This window comes from Geotrypetes seraphini, chromosome 4 (genome assembly GCF_902459505.1).
Source record: "Geotrypetes seraphini chromosome 4, aGeoSer1.1, whole genome shotgun sequence".
NCBI lineage: Eukaryota > Metazoa > Chordata > Amphibia > Gymnophiona > Dermophiidae > Geotrypetes > Geotrypetes seraphini.
In genome coordinates, this window is record NC_047087.1 from 186,924,431 (window position 1) to 186,944,090 (window position 19,660).

Sequence of the window (19,660 nt, forward strand, 5' to 3'; positions counted from 1 at the left end):
GATTCGAATTGATTCACCGATTCATTTCAGGTGAATCGGTTCAAATCGATTCAAAAACAAACAAACAAACAAAAAACCTAGCCTCCCGATTCAGCACTGATCCTCCCCCCCCTAAAGCAGGATTGGCAGCGCTGCCTCTTGCTGGCCGGCAGCTGCCACTCCTGCTTTAGAGGGCAAGTGGGGAGTGTCTGAGTGTCTGTGCTTCTGTCCGGCTTCCCCACTGGCCTCCCGGCATCAATTTACCTCATTTCATCAGCCTGCATAAGATCGCTAGTGTTAATGATCTTTGCAAGCTGCCATCGGGTCTTCCGAGCTGCCTTCTCTCTGCCGCGGTCCCGCCCCCTCCTCTGACATCATACACACAATATAATCTTATTAACAACACATAATGGTTAACCACAAAATTAAATGACACAAAGCACATTGTATGCTTCTCAACATTCATTCCTACCAGAACACAGATAACCCCATTTAAATACGGGACCACAAACTAAAAGTACCAATATATACAAACAGACCCTAAGATGCAAGACTCTGGATATAGTACAACCCCAGAGAAAAAGAAACAAATGCATTTCTTCCAGAACAGTGCAAAATAGACAGCAGATGTAAATTCTCAAAAATGACACAATTCAATTAGTAAATTCAAAATTAAAATAATTCCCCCTACCTTTGTTGTCTCCCTCCCTCTATGCTGTACCTTAACTTCTGGCCTGCTCCCACCTGGTCATTTTATGCCACCCCGGTGTCATCTTCGGGCCAGCTCCCTCTTACTCACTGCTGCAGTGCACGAAGCCGAGGACAGCAGCTCCTCGTGCTCCCCATGCCTCATCTGGAAACCTTCCCTCTGACGTTGAGTGAAGGCTTCTGGTTCAGGCGCAGGATGCGCGTAGGAGCAGCAGCTACTGCCCGCGGCTTTGTGCACTGCAACACTGAGGAATAAGGAGCTGGCCCAAAGATAACGCCGCATCGATCGCACTGTGGACCGGTGGCTGAAGAACACTGTCTTGGGCCTGATGCACGTGGCAGCCCTGCGGACTGGCAGGAAATTTCTGCAGACCGGCACTGGTCCGCAGACCGGCGGTTGAAGAACACTGGTCTACAGGATATGCTTCTCACCACGAGAGACAAATCCTGTAGGCAGTCAGCCAGCGCCAGTGCCTCTCCTCCTCCACAGTGTGCCGCAGCATGCCTGAAATCTCAGAAGGCACACTAGTGTGCCACAGCACGCAGTTTGCGAAACACCGCTCTACACCTTTAGTGCTTCTCTCTCTCTTCCTCCAACCCCCCTCTCCTGTGGGTGCTTCTTTCTCTCTCTCTCAACCCGTCTCCCACAAGTGCCCCTCTCTCTTTCCAACCTCATCTCCTGCTGTTGTCTCTCCCCTCTCATCCAACACTACCCCAACTCAATGCTCTTTTCTCTAGCATTCTCTCCTTTCTATAATGCTTCTCCAGCCCTCCCTCCCACCAAGCCGTTTCTCCAGCCCCCCTCCTTCCCTCCATCTGTACTGTTTCTCTAACCCAACTTCCCTCAATGCTTTTTCTGCAGCCCCCTTCCTCCTTCCCTTCATGCTGTTTCTTTCCCTCCCTCCCTCCTCCAATGCTGCTCTCTAGCTCCCAACTCCCCCCCACCTTCCTCTTCCCCAGGATGGCTACTGTGATTGAATCTTCAGGCAGCCGGTGGAAGCAGCGAGGTAAGCCTGCTGCTGCCAACCTGCCCCAAAAGCTGCTCTGTATGCCCTGCCTATGCAGGAACAGGAAGTCGCTGCAGACAGGCCAGAGGCTGTAGGCTTACCTTATTGCTGCTGTTGGCTGCCCGAAGATTCAATTATAGCAGATGGCCCGGGGAAGAGGTAGCTGGGGGAGTCAGGAGAGCAAGCTAAACCCAGAGAGACTCCCCCATTTTTGAAAAAGCATTCAGGCACCTGAACAGTCCTCAAAAAAGAGGACATATCCAGGTTTTCCCAGATGTCTGGTAACCTTAGGCTTAAGTCAACAATGTGCAATGGTGCATTAAGGGTCTGGTTTCTTAAGCTTAGTAAATCAAATTCTACAAAAGCTGCAGCAAACTGAAAGACAGTCGAAACTGAATCTGCATGTGAAATGTGCTGCTTTGTTTCATCTGAAACAGAAACCAATGCCACTCACCCAAATCTTGTCAGAGTGCAGATCCCCCAACCTGTCACCACCTCCCAAACACCAATCTGCCCTCCCTGGGCTTACTTTTAGAAGTCCTCTTTGGGACAGGTTCAATTCCTAGTGGTTCCTGCCTATGCAGACACCACAGCTAAACTGCCACAGAAGGTTGCAACAGTAGTTTTGACAACAGAGCCAGCATGGACAGGAGCAACTCAGAATTGCTCCTCCCCTAAAGAAATCAGTAGGGCACTAGCATTTTGGCTGAAGCTGAGGTATGATAAAGTCTGGATATTAGACCATTTTGGTGATTGTGAGGAAGCCGAAATAACTCAGTTGACCTTCATAGCAAACCCGTCAGGCAAGCAGGGAGGAAGGAAGGAAGACAGGTAGGATGTATGCATGTAATATGATTTATATCCCGTTCTCCTCAAAGAGCTCAGAACAGGTTACAAGGTAATATACATAATAATTAAAACAAACGAGATACAGACAAATTAGGCAGTATGGTTATAGTGGGAATCGTCTAATACAGACTCATCCTGAGTTGGTGATGCAGAATAAAGATTTGGTGAAAAGGCAGGTTTTTATTTCCTTCCTAAAGTTCAAAGGTCCTTCGAGGGATCTGTTGTGTAGAAGCAGTTGATGCCAGTATCTTGTTAAGAATTAGGAGTAGGATCTGTATCTGGCATTTTCTAGTTGGAGGCTCTGGCCAGGTGGTAATTATAGCCATGTTTCTTCCTGGGAGTGGAGGGGTCAGTTTGGGACATAGGGTGGGAGTTTGGCTGATATGTAGAAGGGTTCCATGTTGTGTATGGACTTGAATGCGAGCACTAAGCCTTTGAAAATGCAATGTTTGGCAATGGGTAGCCAGCAGGCTGACACTAGTGCCTGTCTAAGATGTTGCACTGTCACTCTGACTCTGGCCTCCTCTAGCTGTCCAGCAGAAGAGTCGAGGAACAGATCTGGAGGGGACAAGAACAATAGATCCTGTGCCACTCCCTGATAATGTCCAGAACTCAGCAGTCTGACAAAATCTGTAGTGACATCTGCTCTCTGATATGAGGAGGGACAGTTGTCATCCTGGCATCATTGTTGCTTCTTGGAGGTCGAGCACCACGGGAACCTGTGGGTTGCTGGTGCCTGTACCTGTCAAATCTCTGTCTGGACCCCTGAAAGGGCCTCTGAGAAGAGTAACCGGAAGAAAATTGATGGGATCTCCTAGAGGCATGAAAATTGCCTCTGCTGCCCCTAGCAGATCAACGGCTCCCCCTATCCAGGAGGGATTTGGGACAGCGATCCACCACACTGGCCATGAGATTGTCTACTTCTTTGCCAAACAGCATCTGCTCCTTAAAGAGTAATCAGCTGATCTACAGGACAGGTGTGTAATCTATTATAATAAAACCCTAAGCGTGCATGTGCACTTAGAACTTCGTGATCCCTGCCTCCATGATCTGTAGCTCCGTGGCAGTGTTCGACATGTTCAGCTGGAGCCTATGGCGGTTTGTGTGCGGTGGACCCTTTTCCCTTTACTTTAGTTTCAATGGGCGGCGGCAGACCGGAGGTGTTTGAAGTAGCGGTAGGCCAGACGGGGGGGCGGTACGGATGGGGGGGCAGGCTTCGGCGCTGGACGGAGGCACACAGGCTGACTTTAGCGCAGCAAATAGGGAGGGAGGTAAGCTGGCTAACTTCGGGGGAGGGGGGTGGGACAAAGGCTGGAAAGCAGTGAGGGGGGATATAGGAAGGAGGCACTGGGGTATTAAGGACATGGGAAGGAGGCATTGAGGACATAGGAAGGAGGGAATAGAAAGGAACAATTGTTGGGCAGAGAGAGACAGAGACAGAAAGAGACAGACATCTCTACTCTAGCACCTGTTAATTTAACGGTCTTAAACACTTGTAGTGATATAAATAAATAGTAAACATTATTTCTGTTATTGTATTATATAAGTAGTAAGCACTAGTTAATTTGTTTCATTATAATAGTGAGCTAGCTTTTTATTATGTCACCGTTCCCTCTTGGTCTTGTAACTGCTCTCCTTTACACAAGTCTCAATACAGAAACTATCATCCAAATATGTACAATTAATTGGTTGGGCTAATTTCACAAATGGGTATATCGATTAAAAAACACCCCTATCTTTTCTTGAAGGAAAAGTCTTTGTCATCCTGAGTTTCTTTTCTGTACAGGACAAGCCAGTGTTCTACTCATTAAATATCACCCAAGGCCAACAGACACCTCCTGTCTCCTCTAGAAAGAGGACAAGAATTAAAAGCACCCCCAGAACAGTACTTTCTAGGTCCCCCTGCCTTGATTCTGAATACTATTTCCCATCAGGATGAAAGTACCTGGAAGATTTCATATACATGGGTTCAGAGTAAATCAACAGCATAACAAAGATCTTTCTTTTTTGGTGTATCTTGTCCTCAATCAGCCAGGATTTTCCGGATAACCATAGTGAATATGTATAAAATTAGGGCACATGCAAGCAAATCTGTCATGCATACTCAGCAGGATTAGCTGAAAAACCTGATCAGATTGCAGCCTTTGTGGTCCAGAATATAGACTCCAGCTCTGAGGCATAACCAGTGTTCTCCCTAGGGTCTTTTTGCCGGGCGCTCTACCCGGCTAATTTAGATGACCACCCGACTGTCATCTCGATCGCGAATCCTGATGCTGCCGCTGCTGCTCAACATTTTTTTTAAAACCCTCTCACTAGCTTGGAGATTTCCCAGGCTGACTCGGCACAGTCTGAATCGCCACCGAAAGAGTTTGACTCCTGCTTGACCTTTTTTTTTTTTTTTTTTTAAACACCAGCAAGCGATTTGAATCCATGCTCCGGGGCTCTAACGTGTGTGTGCCAGCTTCCCTTCTCTTCCCTCTGAAATCGGAAGTTATGTCCTTGGGGGGGGGGGGGGAGGGGAGAAGAGAAGGGAAGCCGTCACGCACACGTTAGAGCCCGGAGCATGAGTTCGTTACAGGCTTAGGCAGGAGACAAGTCAGCGACGGAGGGAAGCTTACAACTTGCTGCTCTTGCTTCGGGCCTTCCTCGCTGCTGGGTCCTGCCTACTTTCTGTTTCCGCGAAGGCAAAGAGGAAGGTCCGAAGCAAGAAAGAGCAGCAAGTTGTAAGCTTCCCTCCTTTGCTGAACTATGGAACATAGGTCAGCAATGGAGGGACACTTGCAACTTGCCTTAGTCTGTAGTGACTCTGCTGATGGGTGTGTGAGATGGGAGGGATGGGAAGAGAAATGCTGCTGCTGCACCCAATTGGGGGGAGGGGAAGAGAAGTGCTGCTGCTTCACCCAACTGGGGAGAGAGAGAACATAAGAATTGCCGCTGATGGGTCAGACCAGTGGTCCATCATGCCCAGCAGTCCGCTCACGCGGCAGCCGTCTGGTCAAAGACCAGCGCCCTGAGACTAGCCCTACCTGCGTAAATTCAGGTTCAGCAGGAATTTGTCTAACTTTGTTTTGAATCCCTGGAGGGTGTTTTCTCCTATGACAGACTCCAGAAGAGCATTCCAGTTTTCTACCACTTTCTGGGTGAAGAACTTCCTTACGTTCGTACGGAATCTATTCCCTTTCAATTTTAGAGAGTGTCTTCTCGTTCTCCCTACCTTGGAGAGGGTGAACAAACTGTGCTTATCTACTAAGTCTGTTCCCTTCAGTACCTTGAATGTTTCAATCATGACCCCTCTCAATCTCCTCTGTTCGAGAGAGAAAAGGTCTAGTTTCTCTAATCTTTCACTGTACGGCAACTCCTCCAGTCCCTTAACCATTTTGTTCGCTCTTCTCTGGACCCTTTCAAGTAGTATCGTGTCCTTCTTCATGTACGGCGACCAGTGCTGGACGCAGTACTCCAGGTGAGGGCGTACCATGGCCCGGTACAGCGGCATGATAACCTTCTCCGATCTGTTCGTGATCTCCTTCTTTATCATTCCTAGCATTCTGTTCGCCCTTTTCACCGCCACCGCCACACATTGCGCGGACGGCATCATTGACTTATCGATCAGAACTCCCAAGTCTCTTTCCTGGAAGATCTCTCCAAGTACCGCCCCAGACATCCTGTATTCCTGCATGAGCTTTTTGTTACCGACATGCATCACTTTACACTTATCCACCTCATTTGCCATGTCGATGCCCATTTCTCCAACTTGATTATGCCACATTGCAGATCTTCACAATCCCCGTGTCTTCACTACTCTGAATAACTTCGTATCATCCGCAAATTTAATCACTTCACTTGTTGTACCAATGTCCAGATCATTGGCTAGAGGGATGGTGCCGGGATATGAACTTCGGATTCCTGAACCATGGAGAGGCGCTACAGGGACTTCAGGGACCAGACAGACTCCATCTGACCAGTAGAGGTAAGTACGTCTTCAGACACCGACTAGCCCGCCTGCTTCGCAGGGCTTTAAACTAGGTAAGTCGGGGGAGGGTACCCACTCACATACCAGCGCAGTAAGGAACTATCCTGATGAGATGAGTCAAAGCTCCGAGGTAAGTACCCACACTGCAAACAGTTCTCTAGGGGTCATACCAACTCAGGTAGAAAAAGTATCAAAGGGATTTAGCAAACATAAAGAGTGGAGGGCTATGTATGTTAATGCACACAGTTTAGGTAATAAATTTCTAGAATTAGAGACTGAAATAAGGGATGCAGACCTAGACGTGGCGGCGATATCCGAAACTTGGCTAACAGACTCTCATGGGTGGGATATGGCTATACCGGGTTACAAATTACTTCGTCGGGACAGAGAGGGCAGGTTAGGTGGTGGGGTAGCATTATATATTAAGAGGACATCAAAACCATCAGGATTACAGATGTCAAATACACAGGGGAATCCCTCTGGGTAAACCAGGCAAGAGGCAGAGAAAAGTGCCTGTATCTTGGTGTGGTATACAGACCCCCTAGACAACTGGATGACATGGACACAGACTTAATTGAAGACATTGAGAATATCACTCTAAGGGGAGACACTGTACTACTTGGGGACTTCAATATGCCTGATGCAGACTGGAGCACACTTTCAGCGACAACCAACGCTAGTAGGAGGCTATTAAACTCCTTAAAGGGAGCCCGTCTCAAACAAATGGTAATGGAGCCCACTAGGGCCCAGGCAATCCTCGACCTGGTACTCACCAACGGGGAAAGCGTCTCAGAGGTCTCAGTAGGAGATACGCTAGCCTCCAGCGACCACAACATAGTATGGTTCAATCTTAGGAAAGGCTTCCCTAGATCAAACACGAAAACAAAGGTACTCAATTTCCGCGGCACAGACTTCGCACGCATGGGAGATTTCGTCCATCGGACGCTGCAGGACCAAGTGGAGACCGATGATGTAGAAGCTAAGTGGTTAACACTGAAATCAACCATACATGAAGCAACTAGCCGCTTCATAAAATCGGTAAACAAACGACAAAGAAACAATAAACCCCAATGGTTCACCGCAGAGATCTCGCACCTTGTTAAGGAGAAGAAAAAAGCATTTCTTTCCTACAAGCGTACGGAAACAAGAGAAGCTATCATGGAATATAGGACCAGATTTACAGCGGTCAAAACAGCAATTAGGGAGGCCAAACTTCGAGTGGAAGAAACTCTAGCAAAGAACATTAAGAAGGGGGACAAATCCTTCTTCAGGTATATTAGTGATAGGAAAAAGAACACAGACGGGATAGTACGCCTTAGCAAACCGGATGGGAATTACGTGGAAGCAGATTCAGATAAAGCTGAACTACTGAACGAATACTTCTGCTTGGTCTTCACTTGCGAGGCACCAGGACATGGTCCTCAGTTAGAGGCTAAGTCAAGTGCAGACGACCCGTTTCAGAATTTTGAGTTCACACCAGGTGAAGTTTACAGCGAACTGTTAAGACTAAAGGTAAATAATAATAATAATAATAATAATAATAATAACTTTATTTTTCTATACCGCCATAGTCAGACGACTTCTAGGCGGTTTACATAGTAAGAAGGCTGGACATTCAGCGAATATTAAAGGTTTTAAAACAGTACAAAACAAAACAATAGATCCACATACAATACGATACTATACAATACCGTGAGGCTGAATAACAATACTATACATTAAGTCTAAATACAATACTATACATTAAGTCTAAATACAATATCGTACAAAGAGTCTAAACGCAATACAATAGTTTAGATGCGAAAGTTACGCATTAATTGATTGGAGATCTAAGGGTAATGAGTGTCTGAGGGATTTAGAACAACCATGAGTTGGGGTTCTGGGTTCGAGGAGATCAAGGTATGAGGGGTTTGTAGAGAGAGAGAAGATGCGTTTTGTGGGGAGAGGAGACCTGGTGACGTTGGGGACCGTTTTAGTCAATGTACGTCACCAGGTCTCCTCTCCCCACAAAACGCATCTTCTCTCTCTCTACAAACCCCTCATACCTTGATCTCCTCGAACCCAGAACCCCAACTCATGGTTGTTCTAAATCCCTCAGACACTCATTACCCTTAGATCTCCAATCAATTAATGCGTAACTTTCGCATCTAAACTATTGTATTGCGTTTAGACTCTTTGTACGATATTGTATTTAGACTTAATGTATAGTATTGTATTTAGACTTAATGTAATTTAGAAATAAAGCCATGGGACCAGACAATTTGCACCCAAGAGTGCTCAAATCATCAGCAGATGATCCATGTACATCAGTGGTCCATGTAGCCCAGGATCCTGTTTCCAACAGTGGCCAACCCAGGTCCCAAACAGTAGCTCACATTGTGATGTCATAATGCCTCATTCTACCAATGCCTAAGAGCCATCCTCATCAGTGATGTCACAATGGCTTGATTGTCCTATATATGGCTCATTTAAGAACATAAGAATTGTCAGACCGGAACAGACCAAAGGTCCATCAAGCACAGTATCCTGTTTGCAACAGAAGTCAATCCAGGTCACACGTACTTGGCAGAACCCCAAATAGTAGCAATATTGCGATGTCCTGGCAATACCGCTAGCCGCACTCTTCAATCTCTCCCTAAGCACGGGGAGAGTACCCTTGGACTGGAAAACAGCCAACGTCATTCCTCTGCAAAAAAAGGGTTGCAGGACAGAGGTTGCGAATTACAGACCGGTGAGTCTCACATCAATAGTGTGTAAACTCATGGAAACTTTAATTAAACGCAAATTAGACACGATCCTGTATGAGGGGAATCTACGGGATCCCAAACAACATGGATTCACCAAGGGTAGGTCCTGCCAATCCAATCTCATCAGCTTCTTTGACTGGGTGACAAGGAAGCTAGACTTGGGAGAGTCTATGGACATCGTGTACCTGGATTTCAGTAAAGCATTTGATAGCGTCCCACACCGCAGGCTGTTGAGCAAAATGAAATCGATAGGGTTAAGAAAAACACTAACTACTTGGGTCAATGATTGGCTAAGTGGAAGACTTCAAAGGGTAATGGTTAACGGTACCCTCTCTAAAACATCGGAGGTGACCAGCGGAGTACCGCAGGGTTCAGTCCTGGGCCCACTCCTTTTCAACATATTCATAGGGGATCTGACTCAGGGGCTTCAGGGTAAAATAACATTATTCGCCGACGACGCTAAACTATGCAATACAGTAAGTGAATGTAATTTACAGGATAGTATGGCACAGGACCTGCTTACATTGGAAAGATGGTCCTCGACCTGGCAGCTGGGCTTCAACGCTGGGAAATGCAAGGTTATGCACCTCGGTAGCGGTAATCCATGCAGAAATTACACCTTGAATGGAGAAACTTTAACTAGTACTTCGGCGGAACGAGACCTAGGAGTAATCATCAGTGCAGACATGAAAACTGCCAATCAAGAGGAGAAGGCTTCATCTAAAGCAAGGCAGATGATGGGATGTATCAGTAGAAGCTTTGTCAGCAAGAAGCCTGAAGTCATAATGCCATTGTACAGAACCATGGTGAGACCTCATCTGGAATACTGTGTACAATTCTGGAGGCCACATTACCGTAAAGATGTGCTTAGAGTCGAGTCGGTTCAACGGATGGCCACCAGGAGGATCTCGGGTCTCAAAGGTCTCTCGTACGAGGAGAGACTAAACAAACTACAGCTCTACACTCTAGAAGAACGTAGGGAGAGGGGAGACATGATTGAGACATTTAAATACATCACAGGACGTATCGAGGTGGAAGATGACATCTTCTTTCTCAGGGGACCCTCTGTCACCAGAGGGCATCCGCTCAAACTCAGGGGTGTGAAATTTCATGGCGACATCAGGAAGTACTTCTTCACAGAAAGAGTGGTTGACCGTTGGAATGAGCTTCCAGCGCAGGTGATCGAGGCCAGCAGCGTGCTGGACTTTAAGAATAAATGGGATACCTATGTGGGATCCCTACGAGGGTCGAACGGGAACATCAGTCGCTATGTATAGACTTAAGAGGATGGGTCAGCAGACTTGATGGGATGATCGAGACCTGCATCGTGTTGGACTTTAAGAATAAATGGGACTTTAAAAATAAATGGGATGCCTATAGGGGATCCCTAAGAGAGTCAATCTGAATAAATAGTCACTAGGTATAGACTTAAGAGGAAGGGACAGTAGGGTGGGCAGACTTGATGGGCTATAGCCCTTTTCTGCTGTCATCTTCTATGTTTCTATATTTATAAAGATGTTGAAGAGCACGGGTCCAAGTACCGAGCCCTGTGGCACACCACTCTTCCAGTCCGAGTATTGTCTATTTACCCCCACTCTCTGATTCCTTTGTTCCAGCCAGTTTTTAATCCACGTGAGTATTTCACCCTCGATTCCATGGCTCGCAATTTTTCAAAGTAGTCATTCATGTGGAACTTTGTCGAACGCCTTCTGAAAATCCAGATATACAATGTCAACCAGGTCGCCCTTGTTTATCTGCCTATTTACTCCCTCAAAGATGTGCAGCAAGTTCGTTAAACAAGATCTGCCTTTGCTGAAACTGTGCTGGCTGGTCCTCGTCAGACCGTGTCCGTCAAGATGATCAATGATGCGGTCCTTTATCAGCACCTCTACCATCTTTCCCGGTACTGAGGTCAGACTCACCGGTCTATAGTTGCCCGGATCTCCCCTCGAACCTTTTTTGAAGATCGGCATAACATTTGCCACCTTCCAGTCTTCCAGAATCTTTCCCGATTTGATTGACAGATTGGCTATTAGTTGAAGCAGTTCAGCGATAGTCCCTTTTAATTCCTTGATGACCGTCGGATGGATGCCATCCGGTCCCGGGGATTTATCGTTCTTGAGCCTATCAATCTGCCTGCATACCTCTTCTAGACTGACCGTCAACCCTGTCAGTTTCCCGTATTCATTTCCAGCATATAGCCTGATGGGTTCCTCTATGCTGTGTATATCCTCTTCCGTAAATACAGATGCAAAAAATGTTTTCAGTTTGTCGGCGATTGCTTTGTCCTTCTTTAGCACTCCCTTTATTCCACAGTTATCCAACAGGAGAAGGAAGACCAGGGAAGGGAGAGGAGAGGAAAGAGATGCCAAGACTATGGGAGGGAGGGAAAGAAGCTACCAGACCATGGAAGGGAGAGGGGAGAGATGTCAGGGCATATGGGGAGAGGGGAAGGAGACAGATGCTAGACCAGGTGAAAGGAAGGACGGAGAAGAGAAGCCAGATAATGGAGTGGGAGGGGGAGATGGAAGGAGAGACGAGAGATGCCAGGGCATGGGAAGAGGGAAGGGAAACTAAGGAGACATAAAATGCCGGACCAAAGGAAAAGAAAGGAGAGGAAGTGCCAAAGGAGGGAGAGGGAGAGATAGGAGAGAGATGCCAGGGCATGGGGGTAGAGAAGGGAAGGAGACAGAGATGCCAGATCATAGGGTGGAGTGAGAAGGAAAGAAGAAGAGAAAGATGCCAGAGCATAGGGGAGGGGGGGTGGAGACAAAAAAATGGAGAGGGGGTGAAACTGAAATGAATCATGTACAAAGGAGAGAAAGGGCACAGGATATACAATTTATTGAAGTGACATAGAAAGAGGGAAGATGCCATATGGAACAGAGAGAGAGCGGACACTGGATGGAAAGGGCAGAGAGGGTAAACAGTGTGTGCAAGGGGCAGAGAAAGGGTGGATAGTAGATGGAAGGGGTAGAGAGAGGGGGGGCAGAGACTGGGTTGAAGGGGCAAAGAGAGAAGACAGATGTTGCATGGAAGGGAGCGAGGACAAATACTTAATAGAAAGAAGAGAGCAAAGAGAAGATGATTAAAGCAGAAACGGCAAAAGGTAGAAAAAATTTTTTTTGTTGCTTTACGTAGAATCAAATAGTATTGGAACTGTACTGATCAAAATTTATAAATAGGAAATAAGGCAATTTTGGTGGGACTAAACCCCTTTCCTCAGGTCAGGACAGGAGACCCTAACAGCAATATACTGTACTGTCTTGAAGAAAGATTTGGACTCTGAAAGCAAATTGAAAAATGGATTAGTCCAATAAAATGGTATTTTCTTATTTCACATTATTTGTTTTATTTCTATTTGTTAATTTGTAAAGTGGTAATTGTTATATAGCAGTTTTTCAAATGTACATGTACTGTCTTTATATTTTGCACAGTATTAGGGGACATGTCACTGTGTCAATGGTATTGCATTGTATGCAGAATCTGGTTTCTTTGTTCAGTTTAACTTATGTCTACATATTTCTATTTTTAGTTTGTGATTATTCCATATTGGGCGAGGGTGTATCTGTGTTCTGTGTGTATGAAAAGGACATGGCTTTCTGTCAGCATCGACTGTACAGGATCAGGCTTGTTTAATTTTACAATTTGTGTGTTGGTGTTTTATTGCTCACTGCATTGTTTAAGATGCTGCCTTTTCCTAGGTGCACCCTTGTTGTGTGACTCATGGATCATTACTAAAAATAACTATTTTATATATAGGAGGGGGTTGTTAAAAAATGATCAGCACTGGCTGTCATATATACTAGGTACACCACTGGATTTAATGACCCTATTCTAACTTTACTGTTGACGTAGGTGTTGTTCCCCCTCCCATCCCCCACACACACTATAAAGAATTAAATTAAAGTTGTATTAACATCAAGCAGCTTTCAAATGACATTATAAGCAAATAAAATAAAATATTTTAATACATTGCTAATTATTACCTGCATCTTTACCTAAACCTTTTTACCCTAGCTCTCACTTTGATCTTTATCTGCTACTTTTTAATTTTGCTGTAGTGCAATCACACAGGTCTCCTCCAAGGCTCAGTAACACCTCTCTATAAATTATTGTATTAAACAAGAGGTCTGGAAGTGGGGATCGCATCTATTTCATATCCTCAGTGAGACCTCAGGAAAGAACCTATTGATCAAAACATTATTAGAGGTGTTGTAGAGCCATTTCTTGTATGACTGGATGAGCTATATTTATCTTTTTTTTTTTTTTTTTTTTTTAGTTGTTTTAGTTGGGGTTTTTTTTTAGTTGTTTAAATTCATGCAGACTAAGAAGCGTCCAAATAAGGAAAATATTCCATCTGCTGATGATTTGGCAACATTTTTTAAAGATAAAATTGATGGCTTACAAACTGCTTTTAGCAGCCAAAATAAGAATAATCAAGTCATCAATTTTATTAATCCAATAGGACAACAAGAGGGAATTAGGATAGATATGATGTGGGAAAAATTCGCTATTCCAGATTGGGAACTTTTTAGTAAATTATATTCAAAGTATGCAAAAAAATATTGTCGTTTAGATATATGTCCAAGGAACATATTGATGAATGCCTCGCCTACTTTTAGAGCTCATCTCTACAAATGGATTACTTCTCAATTACAATCCGGACAATTTGAAAAAAATCTAGGAAAAATAATAATAACCCCTATAGCAAAAACAAACAAACCAGGAGTCACTTGCTAGTGAAAAAAACTATAGGCCAGTTGCAAGTATCCCATTATTTGAAAAACTAATGGAGGGACTGGTGATGCCGAATTGGTGAATTATTTAGAGAAATATAATATCCTACATGAAAATCAATCTGGGTGTCGTTCTGGACACAGTACAGAATCAGTAATAACATCACTATTAAATCAACTCACCATTCTGTTCAGTACTGATACAAGTGCCCTGATCCTGTAATTGGATCTAAGCAGCACTTTCAATTTAGTGGATCATGATCTACTGTTAAACTGCTTGGACTCAATCGGGATCAGTGGTAAGGTACAAAATTGGTTCAGAGGGTTCTTAGAACAAAGAACATATAAAGTGTTTTCTGATGAGAAATATTCTCCCTATTGGAGGAACTCATGCGGAGTACCGCAGGGCTCTCCTTTATCCCCAACGTTGTTTAATGTCCATTTAGTGTCCCTGGCGCATTTACTACAAAGTCTAGAAGTAATGTTTTACATTTACGCAGACATTTCTATATTGCTACCTTGTAAGAACATCTCAAATGAATTGATTACCCAAATTTCTACCAATCTTAGAAAAGGTTAGAATTATGGATGCTACACGTTAGGTTGAAGCTTAATCCTGAAAAAACAAGTTTGTGTTTTTTGGCAAGCCCTAATGAGAAAATTCAAGAAAAAAGTATCCAACTGAAGGGCCAAAATTTCGAGATAGCGTCTAATTTGAAAATTCTGGGGGTTACTTTGGATCGCACATTAACATTTATTAATTTAAAAAAGTTAAGCGCTTTTATGGAAATTAAGAACCATTAAAAAGTTTTTTGACAGTGAATCTTTTCGGTTACTGGTTCAATCTATTGTATTATTAACTTTAGAATATTGTAATATAATTTATTTGGGGTTACCTAAAAAGATTATATTAAGACTTCGGTTGGTGCAAAATGCTGCAGTTCGCTTGATTTTTAATCTTAAAAAGTATGATCATGTTAGTCCTTTTTATACCAAGTTGCATTGGTTGCCTTTTGCAGAATGCTTTTTAAGTTTGGATGCATTTGTTATAAGGTGCTTTTTGGATTATAATAACAACAGTTTATATACTGCAATACCGTTAAGTTCTATGCGGTTTATCTCCCTCATATTTGTCTCATATCTGAAACTTTCTTACTCAACAAAAGGAACTAGAAATTCTGGAAAGTTCATCTTCCCTATTCCAAAGGCCTGTCGTTTTAAGACCTTTTTAGACAGGACTTTGGAGTATCAAGCTTGGAAGATGAACTCCTGGCTAAATCCGATGATTGTTAAATCTAATTCTTACTTCACATTTAGGAAATCATTAAAGACCTATTTATTTGACAAATAAGAATATTAATTTTGATAAATTTAAATGAGGTCTTTTGTTTCTATTCTTATTGTCATAGTATGTTTTAATAATTTTTAATATTGTACTTGAATGTTTTTAACAATTGTATTACTTTTATTATATAATTTTAGATTGTACATAGATAGTGTGTTCTATGAAACTGTACCATGTGCTGAAATGTCTCAGTATTTTCCTGTTGTGAACCGCCCAGAACTACTGGTTGGGCAGTATACAAGAAAATAAATTATTCTTATTATTAAATAAATGGCTAGATTGAACCTAATGACTTCATTAATGCATTTCCCTTTTTTAAACTTCTATACCAGGGATCTCAAAGTCCCTCCTTGAGGGCCGCAATCCAGTCAGGTTTTCAGGATTTCCCCAATGAATATGCATTGAAAGCAGTGCATGCACATAGATCTCATGCATATTCATTGGGGAAATCCTGAAAGCCCGACTGGATTGCGGCCCTCAAGGAGGGGCTTTGAGACCCCTGCTCAATGTCATTTGAAAGAGGACGAATATCTAATTATTCACTTCTAGAATTGGATACTTCTTAAATTTAGTAAAAATATTCTGGCACAAGTGTCAAACCTTAAAAAAGGAAGTTATATTGAGCATTGGAAAATAATAATAATTAACTAATAAAAATAGTACACGTTTAATTTTTGTACCACCACCAAATTTCCCCATCCCGCCCCACCCCACTCGGCTACTTTTTCATGCCACCCGGCTGGAAAAAATTTCTGAGGAGAACACTGGGCATAACATTTGGATGATTTACATTCCAGGGTAATCTGTGAAGGAAACTGCATTATAACTACTCACCATCAGAGGGAGATGCTGTACTACAAAAGACTATTTGTTGGTTTTGCCATGCTGGGAGTCTCTGGTGCACCTACAGAACACAAAAAGTAGTACAATAAATAAGACTTTAAAAAATCTTTGGAAAACACAAAGATTCCCTCTGTTACAGAGGCTGATCTCTCCCCAAGAAATAAACAGTTGAGAGTGCCCTATGCTGCATGTCCCTATCAGCAGCACCTGTGGACTGGTAACCTGTTGTAGCCCTGTCTTATTTTAATGATGTTCTTTTCTATTTGGTATGATTTTTTTTTTTTTTTGTAAAATACTTCAACCTGTATAGTTTTAGCAGCATAGCAAATCTTCAAAAACAAACAACCTGAATGCACAAAACAGACTTAATTTGCACAGCCTCTAAAAAGGGTTGTGCAAATTTTTTAAAGAAAACAGATATCAAAATAGAGTATGTGTTTACTTTAGATTATTAGGGCTGAAAAAATATAAGATAGCATGTTTCTTCACTACTAGATTCACTAAGCAAACAAATTGCGACCCTTTTAAGACCAGATTTCCCTCCGGCCCGATTCACTAATCTCTCCTGCAATCCACTTCCAATCCGTGCATGCAAATGAGGGGAAACACACACAAAGTAGACAGGGACGCAATTCACCAAAGAAATTTATGAAACCGACTGGCCTATCAACCCAAGAAGCGACTGCTGGGGACCAGTCGCAAACATCTTTCTGACTTTCCAGTTCAATTGAAGCCCTGCTCTCTGCTGCCATGAATCTCTCCTGCCTGTCGCCCCAATGCTCTTCCCCGATCTCTCCTGACCGCTCTGCCCTGAATCCCTACCCTGCTCGTCCCCGAATCTCTCCTGCCCTTCCCCGCACTGCGAGCCTGTGGTTTTAACCCGCGGGTTAAAACCACGGGCTCGCTGGGCTAAACAAGTTTTTTAAAAAGTCACGGCTCAGACGGGACTTAGACGTATGCGCAGACCATCTACAGATGGTCTGCGCATGAGTCGGGATTGCACACTAGCAATCCGTGCTGGCAGATGGGGGCTTTCCTCCAATCGCCCCCATTTGAATACTGAAGGTTAAAGAATCCATCGGACCTGCCCGGATCGGACATGGATCGGTTATGACCGGGTAGGTTAGTGAATCTAACCCTTTATTCTTTAACATCTCTAGAGTGTCTTCCTGAGACAGTCATCACTCCTCCTCCTCTCCAGCTTCAAGTTTCATAGGCTGGGGTGAAAAGGATAAATGATCAAGAGGACAGACATGAACGGGGTTGGGTTTAGTTTTGGAGAACACCCTCCATTCACATCTAAGTAGCAACATGTACTTCAGTGCTAGTAAGTCCTCCCTTTATCTTCAGGAGCACATTTTCCCTCAACCCTCCAAACTGAAAGTGACTGCACTGCTCAGTGATCTCATCATTCCACCACAGGGAAAGAAAAGCTAAATCAATATGCAATTACTATAATTCCATTGTCCAGTGAACTAAAAATCCCAATTCAGTGAAAGCAGCAGGGCTGGCTAAGAACTGCCAGCAAAAGTGGTTTAGAGCCTCAGAAACCTGGCATTCCAGTATTTTAAAGGAGTTTAAGAATCAGTATCCAGGCTGAGAAGTGCCCATCTAAACAATACACCTTAGGCATTGGAACTGAGGGGGGGGAAGAGAAAAACTACAGATGTCATTACACCCTCCCAAAGTTTTTCTTCTCCCCTCCACCAACACACACAATGCAATTATTTCCTCAACTCATTCCCCAGGGTGGTGACTCTACAAACCAGAAGAACTGTAGACACACTGTGGCCAGCAAGGCACAGGGCCTTGAATATCTGTACATTCTCAAGGCCTCTGGCTTGCATCCCCTTCGGAAAAAATTCAAAAGGGACTAGAAGACTGATATGGGCAAGTTTTCTAGACAGCACACCAGCTGGCCCCAATGTCTGTTCTGCCAATAATGTTATCACCCCAGGGTAGGGAGGTTAGGAAATGTGGGAGACGGTGGAGGGAAAAGGTGAGAGATTTAGAAGAAAAGATGCAAGGCAACATGGTGCTGATGGGGGGGAGGGGGAGACACAGGACTATGGGATTGTAGGTATGGGAAGGGGATGAGTTGGGGGTAGGGGTGGAGCTGAAAACAAAGATCGGACCCTCACCCCAAACAAAAAAAGCATTTCTCTGCCCCTGCAATACAGAGAGAAGCCAATTTCATGTTTAAACAGAACAGAATAAAAGCTGGAATGGTCGTTACAAATGTCTGCTGAAAGTCTTGCATGAAAACTGCAGAGAGATTTTGTTTTTTGGGGGGTGGGGAGAGGGGTTTATTTCCTGGTTTTTAATGGCCATTTCTTCCTACTCATTTTATTTCATGAATTCTATGTCCAGCTATTAAATGTCACTATTGCATGATGGCCGACAGCTTTGACTCTATTTTATGAACAAAGTTGGGCTGGAATCAACACTCGGATCCTCCACACTGTAGTCCACAGCAACTACCACAGAGCATAGCCCAGGTTTTATTTTATTTTTTCTTTTGCTCAACAGTCTCTCCAATTCAGAGGTATCACTGGATCTTCAAAATACTTCCATCACTCTGGGTATAGGAAAAAGGCGTGTGGGGGATGTATTTTCCAAAGAACGGTATCAGGAAAATTTCCGGAGTCCTCTTCTTATTCAGCAAATCCCACTTAGAATAAGTGTTAAGGGCCTTTGCTTTTAAAGCAGCATCCTGTCTTACATGCCCCCTTAAAGGTGCAGTGGTTGTGGATCACCTCAAGATAGACACTGACAAGCACAGTGCCCCAAAGGCTGAGAGCAAAGAGAATAAAATATGTAGAGCCCCTAACTCACATACCTTTCCTGCAACCTTCCTAGGAAGGAAGTAAATGGCAAAGGAAAAGGAACAGACCCAGGTAAGGAGGGGGTTTCAGAAAGTTCTTGTCTGGAGAAAGATGGGAGCAGGGCTCAGATCGTGGAAAGACAGAAAAGTCCAAAAAGCACAGTTACTTACCATAACAGGTGTTATCCGGGGACAGCAGGCAAGATATTCTCACATATGGGTGACATCATCCTCAGAGCCCAGTAGGGACAGTCTAAAAAGTGAACTGTCACTTTAAATTTTAAGAGATTTGCGACTACCCGCACCGCGCATGCACGACAGTCTTCCCACCCAAAGAGGCTCAAGGTACCTCAGTTCCGTAAGCAAGCTAAGAAGCCAACCAGGGAAAGTGGGTGGGATGTGAAACTATCTGCCTGCTGTCCCTGGATAACACCTGTTACGGTAAGTAACTGTGCTTTATCCTAGGAAAGCAGGCAGCGTATTCTTACACTAGGGACTCTCTAGCTTACTACAATGGGATAGAGGGAGAGTTGGCCATTAAGAGAATACATTTTATAATACTGCTTGGCCGAAGTGACCCATCCGGTCGGGAATAGGATTCCAGATAGTAATGAGAGGTGAACGTGAGAACTGAGGACTAAGTAGTTAC

The 19,660-nt window shown here is 44.0% G+C and overlaps 1 protein-coding gene across 7 annotated transcripts in view; it reads right to left on the reverse strand.

The window, feature by feature from the left end:
* MCU (mitochondrial calcium uniporter) overlaps positions 1-19,660 on the reverse strand; it is a 449,047-nt gene that overhangs the window by 183,298 nt on the left and 246,089 nt on the right. For all 7 annotated transcript variants that reach the window (XM_033940609.1, XM_033940608.1, XM_033940612.1 and 4 more), the window contains one exon: positions 16,179-16,248. In XM_033940609.1, coding sequence (XP_033796500.1) covers positions 16,179-16,248 — 70 coding nt within the window. The remainder of the gene's footprint in view (positions 1-16,178; positions 16,249-19,660) is intronic.